Genomic DNA, 8,533 nt, shown 5'->3' with positions numbered 1-8,533 from the left:
TGATTTGTAAATTTTAATAATGTTTTTTGTCACAATGCTATACGTCCGGTACTACTGTTCACCCTTTCACAGTCAGGATAATTAATTTGTACGACCAGGTATTCGCGAGAAAGGTTGACCGAATTGTCACGAGGAATTTCGATTCTTAATAACGACACGAGACTGGCTTGTGTTCTGTTCGACTTACTTTTAATAACTAACTGTTCTGTTCAATTGTGCATTTTATTCGTGCGGACCTATTGTGTGTATGTGTGTTGATTAAGCGGATGTTGAGTGATTGCGTTTCCGTTTCGAGGTAAGTATGATAATTGTGGTAATGGTACAATAATGTGTTATAGAATTTAATTTTATTTACACGGTAAGTATTTTGTGCAGGTAAGTATCGCTTTTTTCAGGTTGCTTAGATAGAATCGCCAACATGCCGGTCCCCGTTGAAACTGCCCGTTTCAACTGCCAACTGAGAATTCTTTTCGTCGATGGGAAGCACTGCAATTTCGGTGACAGCCCGTTTGTACGTTCCTGCAGCCGTTTTCACGACCACCACGCGAACATGACCGTCTGGCCCAAAGATCGTTTCGGTGATACGACCTAAAGGCCACTGTAGGGATGGGGTGTTGTCCTGCTTCATCAGTACCAATTGACCCACCTCCACGTCTGCAGTTTCTTTCTTCCACTTTGAACGTTGCTGCAACTGGCTTAAGTAGTCCCTGGACCACCGTCGCCACAGATCCTGTGCGGATCGTTTCATATCCTGCAAACGTGACAGGCGTTTGGTGCCCAAGTCGCAGAGGTCTGGCTCTGGAATGGAAAAGAGTGCTTCTCCGATTAGGAAATGACCTGGGGTCAGAGCGGATGTGTCGTCTGGGGAGTCGGACAGTGGAGCTAAGGGACGGGAGTTGAGAACGGATTCGATTGGGGCTACGACGGTTAGCAGTTGGTCCATGTTGAACGTCTTGCAGCTCATCATGCGGCGAAAGTGGTACTTGAAGGACTTGATACCAGCCTCCCATAGCCAACCGAAGTGGGGCGACCGAGCTGGTATGAAGCGAAACGTGATTCCGCTAATTGTGCAATATTCATCCCATTGCTTGCTCCGAAAGTGTTCGCGAAAGGCTTGACGCGCAGCCTTCAACTCGCGATCTGCCCCGACGAAAGCAGTCGCATTGTCGCAGTGTAATTCGAACACTCGGCCGCTGCGTGCCACGAAGCGTTTCACGGCGTTAATACACGCGACCGACGTTAGGTCTGCGACGACCTCACGATGTACGGCCTTCACCACTAGACACACGAAAAGCGCGACGTATATCTTCACCGATGCTCCCCTTCCAACCAACGGACGAACGAGAAACGGCCCACAGTAATCCATCCCAGAGTATGCGAATGCTCGAGCAGGTGTAACACGTATTGATGGAAGTGGTGCCATTTGCTGGTTGCTACATCGAGGATTGCACCGGTAACAATTGATACAATTGCGTACCACCCTGCGAGCGAGATGACGACCCCGGAGCGGCCCAAACCGTTGGCGAATAGTAGCGAGTAGCAGCGTAAGACCAGCATGCAGTGTCTGAACGTGGAGTGATCGAGCAATCAACCAGGTTAGTTTGTGGTCCGCTGGGAGTATCATCGGAAAACGAGTGTCAAAGGGTGCGTTTTTGTATCTCAATCGACCGTCCAATATAAGCAAACCGAAATCATCCATCAAACAGTTCAAGTTCCTAAGGAGTGATTTCGAGCCAAGTTCCTTCGAGTTCACTAGACATCGTTGGTTGTTTTGATACAATCGCACTTCAGCTGGGAATGCGGTAGCCTGTGCTAGGCGAACGAGTATCTTCAGGGCGAACTGGCAGTTGCTAGAAGCCAAAGATCAAGTGATCCTCTCACTGATCGGTAATTTGCAGTTGTTGTAGAAACGGTAACAGTAGGCTACTGTCCGAATCAACTTGGCGAGATCCGAAAATCTTTCGCTGAATGTTGAATCAGCATGGCTGACATGAAGAGCGACGACGGTTCGAGATTCTTCTTGGATAACGTGGTTATCCGGCAGCGAAACCACGCACTGTGGCCATTGCTCAACGGGAGTCGTGACGAAACTCGGCCCATGCCACCACAATTTGTCGTCCAGCAGATCACTTGGAAGTGAGCCCCGAGAAATCCTATCTGCAGGGTTCATTTCGGTTGGAACGTCTCTCCCCTGTGATCCTTTGGTCAACCGTTGAACTTCCGCCGCTCAATTTGAGACGAAAACTTTCCACGAACTAGATTGAAACTTGATCCAGTGAAGCACTATCGTTGAATCTGTCCAGAATGTAACTGGACCCTTGAATTCGGTCATTCTTTGTAGGTTGTCTATCACCTGGCTTCCCAAGAGCGCGGCACTGAGCTCCAATCTTGGAATCGTCTGGCCTCGCAATGGAGTGACACGAGATTTCGATGTGAGCAGTCGGAAGTGGAGCATACCGGTATCATCTGGCGAGATTACGTAGACACAACATCCATAGCCTCTTTTAGATGCGTCACAAAAACAATGCAGAGAGTATTGACGACTGGCATTGACAAGCACTCTTCGAGGGATTTCTACAGATTGGAGATGATGAATATCCGTGCGATACTTGTTGCACCGCAAACTTTGCTCATCCGACAATTCATTATCCCACGGCAAGTTCTCCGCCCATAGTTGTTGCGCGAACATTTTAGCGTTCATTACCACCGGGCCAAGTAGACCAAGAGGATTGAATAAACGAGCCATTTCCGATACGACGATTCGTTTTGAGACGACTCCCAGTTCTGGTAATGTGGGAATTTTGAATTTAAAAGTATCCGGCTGGGGAAACCATAACAGTCCAAGTGTCTTAACAGCGGACGACCGATCGATTTCCAATTCTGAGGAAGGGTTCCACAACTCGGGAGGAACGTCTACGAGAATAGAAGGATCGTTGGAAGCCCACTTCCTGAGTACGAAACCAGCGGTTTGCAACATTTCCATCAACTGTTTGCACGAATATCTGGCTATTTGATGATCGTCATGTCCGGAAAGGACATTGTCGACATATGTCCCTTTCTGAATGATCGGAACCGCTAGTGGGAAGCGTTCTCCTTCATCTGTAGCTGGTTTAGAATTCGCGTAGCATGATACGGTGAACTAGCTAGACCGTGAGTAACGGTTCGCAGCTGGTACGTTCGAATGGGTTCTGATTAGGTTTCGTCGCGGTTTCGGTAATTACCGCAACCGCGCGGTATTTACCGCACCCGCACCGCAAAATCTGCGGTGCGGTGAGACTCTTTTTCCCGCAGATGCGGTGCGGGAAAGAGCTTTTCCCGCGCGGTTTTACCGCAACCGCACCGCAAAAAAATAATTGATAAAGTGATAATTTTGATTATTCTAAATTGATAAACAGACTGCTATTACAAAAGAAAATCTAGCTGTGTCCGAAATATTTTGACGGTATTATTTTTACGACATATTTTGGACTAGTTATTTGACACTTCTAAGTAAAAATTCACAAACTAACTATTTCAAATACATAAAATGCAAGATCCAAATAGAGACAAAATTATTCGATCATTTAAAAACAATAAATTTGTACTCTTAAATCCAATTTAAAAGTGCATCACTTCTCCCGATTTCTGTTGGTAATCGTGGAATTGTGAATTGTTTTCGATATCAATTTTTCAATTGCGAATTTTGACTAATTTAAAGGAATTAGAGATGAACTAATTATGCTGGGACTTAAACACAACCCAAAGAATATAATTATCTTCGTCAAACCAAACGAATTTACAATAATTGGCAGTAAAGGATACAAATGTATGAAAGCGTCCAAAATAAGGAGGGGTCCAAATATTGATGATTATTCTACCATTCGTTCATCGGCATCGTATTTCTATCTTCTTTGATTGCTGTGTAAATTCAATGTGAATTTTTCTACAGTCAATTTTAATGGACTCTTTCTCAAAAAGTATGCTACATAACTTTTTAGTTAAGACTATTTTGAAGCTTTTTTGAAGCTTTTTTTTGCCAAATACCACATAGTTTGACTCCCGTTCACTGCAATTCAAGTTTTTGCCTTTGGCTTATTGGCAAAATATTAGAGGAAAATACATTAAATGCAAGAACTTTCGAACTAGCCTTAGGAAAATCACACTTCATACATTTTCAAAGGGAGCAATCTTAGTTGTTGGATGAGAATACATCTGTTTCTTGAAGAATGCGGAAGTTAGAATTTTGAGATATATTGTCCGTAAAACCCCCTATTTTTAAAAATCATTTCTGTTGTATGCTACAAATCATACATTTTTTGCAGTTTTTCTAATGTTCAATAATTCTGTACCGGTTGAGACCGGACACCTGATTAGATATAATGTATAGAGTAATTTTTTCGTCAAATATGGCGCCGTTCTTATTGATGAAATACAATGTTTTTATTTCACTGTATTGGAATATATGCGCTACTATATAGTACTGGTATTTCGACTTTAAATTTTTGTTGGTGAAAATCCTTTAGAATGAAAGGTAGTTTTACTACGTATATGCGAAAATCATACATTTTATTTTCATATGTCAAAAGCATTGAAAATATGAAAATTTAAAGAAAAAAATATGCAACTTCATTTCTTATTACATTTTTATTCCCCTTTTCAATTAACTGAAGGGTTGCTAAAATAAAAGTTTTCCTATTACTGCAGTAGAACGTTTTTGAATGTATAATGTTTGCCTTAAAATGAACGAATTTTATTAATAGAAAATGAAAAAGTTGATTTTTCATAAACAATACATTCTGAGGAGTCTCTTAAAGTTAAATTTCGTGTGAATAAAAATAACATTTTATTATATACTGTTACACAAATGAACAATTTTCCAACACTATCTTTTAAAAATATAAAAATTTCACCGCATTTACCGCATTACCGCGCGGTGCGGTGCGGTAAATAAAGTGCGGTTGCGGTAAGCGGTGCGGTTTTATTATTTTTTTGCGGTTGCGGTGCGGACAGTCCATTTACCGCCCACATCCGCACCGCGACGAACCCTATGAAATACAATATGTTTTTATTTCACTGTATTGGAATATATGCGCTACTATATAGAAGTACTGGTATTTTTATTGGTGAAATTCCTTTAAGAATGAAAGGTGGTTTTACTACGTAAATGCGAAAATCATACATTTTATTTTCATATGTCAAAAGTATTGAAAATATGAAAATTTAAAGAAAAAAATAAGCAACTTCATTTCTTATTACATTTTATTCCCCTTTTTCAATTAACTGAAGGGTTGCTAAAATAAAAGTTTTCCTATTACTGCAGTAGAACGTTTTTGAATGTATAATGTTTACCTTAAAATGAACGGAATTTTATTAATAGAAAAAGAAAAAGTTGATTTTTTCATAAACAATACATTTTGAGGAGTCTCTTAAAGTTAAATTTCGTGTGAATAAAAATAACATTTTATTATATACTGTTACACAAATGAACAATTTTCCAACACTATTTTTTAAAAATATAAAAATTTTACCGCCTTTACCGCATTACCGCGCGGTGCGGTGCGGTAAATAAAATGCGGTTGCGGTAAGCGGTGCGGTTTTATTATTTTCTTGCGGTTGCGGTGCGGACAATCCGTTTACAGCCCACATCCGCACCGCGACGAACCCTAGTTCTGATGGATCATTCCGCCATAGAATTTGTTGGTAGCGACGATCCTCGGGGTGGACCAAAGTCTGTCTGAACATCTTCTCCACATCGGCAGTAATGGCGAGACGAGGCAGCCGAAAATTTATGACAGTAGAGTACAGGGCTGGCTGTACTGTTGGTCCCGCATAGAGAACATCGTTGAGTGAAAGCTGGGTTGAACCACGAGAAGATCCATCGAACACTACTCGAATCTTTGTGGTTGAGCTTTCTGGACGGTGGATGGCATGGTGGGGTAGGGAAAACTGTGGGCTGTACGACGCGCGCGACAACACCTCCATATGGCCCAACCTGTCGTATTCTTGCATGAACTGTTTATATTCTTGGCGAAGACCTTCATCGGCAACAAACTTCTTCTCCATCGACAAAAATCGCCGCAATGCGGGCTTGTACGAGTCTCCCAACATCGAAAGTATCTCCTGCCGCATCGGAAGACGAACCATATACCGTCCTTTTTGATCACGAGAAACGGTATCAGTGAAATGATCTTCACAGAATTGTTCATCAGAAGTGAAAGCCTTACCGTCATCGAAGTTTTCGATCTCCCAGAAACGCTCGAGCTGAGAGTCAAGCGGATCTTCTGCGCAGACATGGCTGCATTGAGTGACTGTTGGTTCCGAGACTGGCTCGGAAACTTTTCCACAGACGATGTATCCTAGCACAGTCTGCTGTAAAATCGGGTAGCCAGCCGCTAACAAAAGTTGCTGATTGTCAAGCAAATTGAAGAACAGCTCAGCACCAATAATGATGTCAAGCCCTTGGCTGACGTTGAACTGCGGATCGGCGAGCGGAAGATTACGTGGAATTCTCCAACGCGAAACGTCAATATGTTGGCTAGGCAGCGAGACGGTAAGCTTTGGCAGCACTAGGCAATCCGGTTGTATTTGAATTCGCCGAAACGAGAGGCGAGCGATAACATCACACCGTGGTGCACGGTGAGGGTAGATTGTCCGATCCCACTGACCGGCGAGTTTAACTTGATGCGCTTCAGTCGAAGCTTCTGACAAAGCGCTTCGGTGATGAAACTGGGCTGAGAGCCACTGTCCAGTAGAGCTCTAGCGAACTGATATTTATCGTCTGCATCCTTAACCTTGATAACTGCCGTTGACAACATCACTAGATTATTTCTCACTTATGTGTTCACTTCTGCACTTTTACAGGAGGAGCCAGGAGGCGGATTGACGATACCGAACGAATTTACCGGCGACGAGGGAGCTATACCGATCGGAAATGAATGCGTGTACTACGACGATGACGACAAGTGGTGAGGCAACCGAAAACCCAACCGGAGGGGTGTGACCGACCGACGATTCGAGATGCGAATGGAATGCTCCAGATAATGAATTAGTTCTTGCTGCCGAATTTCCAGCTGCCGAATTTCCAGCTGCCGTGGGCGCCGAAACAGGTTGCAAATGCAGCCGGGAATGATGCCTCTTGGCGCAGCTCTTACAGGAACCACTGGAGCAATCCTTTGCAAGATGAGGCAATTTATGCAAATTCCATGTACTTCACGAACTCAAAACGCTGCTGTGGTGGCAACGCGTGAAACTGGTCGCACTGGAACAGCAAATGTGCCTGCTTGCAACTGGGACACTTAGGCACATTATCTGAAGCAACGTGGGCGGTAGTGAGACGAGGCTTTAAGGGTTTCGATTCGGTTTGGGTATAGCCAGTTTGGGAGAGCAATAACGTTTGTAGAATTCGGGATCTTTTGTGCACAATATCAAGCAGTGCCTTATATGTTGGTTTGTCAACTTCAGTAACTTGGGTCTCCCATTCGCGCAGCGACACGGGATCCAAGCAACTACTCAAGCACTCGACGAGGAACGAGTTCCAGTGTTCAACTGCATTCTCAAGTTTATCTAACAGCTGAACATGACGGTAAAATTCATCGGCCAATTCCGACAACTTTATAGACGACTCCTTCTTTACTGGAGAAAGTGCTAGAAACGCGGACATGTGTCTTTTTATTAAGAAGGTTGTGTGCTCATACCGCTCCTTCAACATGGTCCAAGCAACGGTGTAATTATTAGCCGATAATTCGAGCGACGATATTATTCCAGCCGCTTCACCGGAAAGTGTAGCTCGCAAATAATGTAGTTTCTGCACTGCACTCAATTGCTGATTGTTGTGAATCAAAGACACAAAAAGATCACGAAACGAAACCCAATCATCGAATCTACCCGAAAATGGTTTCAATGAAATTTCAGGCTGTCTAATGTGGGCTATAGGCTGCGCTTGCACCGATGACGTCACGGACATCGATGGACGAGGAGGTAATTTGCTTTGCAAAGATGCCTTTAATTCAAAATACATGGTCTGGAACTCCTTTCGCAGATCCGAAAATTGTACTTCCTCATCTTCTAAAACTTCGATTTCGTCTTGAATCACCTCAATTTCTCGCCACAATGCATCAACACGTTCAATGCACACCGGCAATTGATCACAGTGCATGACATCGAATTGTTCGTTGAACGATTTTATCAGTTCAGCGGAACCTAATACGTTGGTCCGCCTACGGTGCAACAACTTTAATTTCGTCATCTTTATTGCAACAGCCTTAGCTTTCTTTGGCGGAGTCATTTTGCACAAACTCCAAGTAATGAAACGGGTTACCTTAATCAGCGTTGGTGTTTGCGGACGAATTTACCTATCCGCCAACTATGTCTGGTGGAGGTTTTACCTACTGCTACCTCTCCTGAAGGGCGACGGTTAGGTAGCGACTTTTACTTGCTGCCGGACGACGACGGGTGCTGCTGCTGCAAGATGGTTATTACACCACGATGGTAATCACTTGTGCTGCTGCTCCAATGGCTAATCCGTATCAAACGGACGAGAAAACAATGATCCCCC

The 8,533-nt window shown here is 43.5% G+C and overlaps 2 protein-coding genes across 2 annotated transcripts; both read right to left on the bottom strand.

Moving 5' to 3' along the window:
- Positions 1-400: 400 nt before the first annotated feature.
- On the bottom strand, positions 401-6,794 carry LOC131680291 (uncharacterized). The gene is made up of 3 exons (XM_058961013.1): positions 6,605-6,794; positions 5,642-6,545; positions 401-1,850 (listed from the first exon to the last, which is right to left on the bottom strand). The coding sequence occupies exons 1-3, from the start codon at positions 6,792-6,794 to the stop codon at positions 401-403; spliced, it is 2,544 nt and encodes an 847-aa protein (XP_058816996.1).
- Positions 6,795-7,168: 374 nt separating this feature from the next.
- On the bottom strand, positions 7,169-8,263 carry LOC131680290 (uncharacterized). Its single transcript, XM_058961012.1, has one exon. It carries the CDS (start codon positions 8,261-8,263, stop codon positions 7,169-7,171), a length of 1,095 nt encoding a protein of 364 aa, XP_058816995.1.
- Between the last annotated feature and the right edge of the window lie 270 nt (positions 8,264-8,533).

This window comes from Topomyia yanbarensis, chromosome 2, assembly GCF_030247195.1.
Source record: "Topomyia yanbarensis strain Yona2022 chromosome 2, ASM3024719v1, whole genome shotgun sequence".
Lineage (NCBI taxonomy): Eukaryota > Metazoa > Arthropoda > Insecta > Diptera > Culicidae > Topomyia > Topomyia yanbarensis.
Note: the sequence above shows the minus strand (reverse complement) of the source record. Positions and strands in the feature narration are given on the sequence as shown.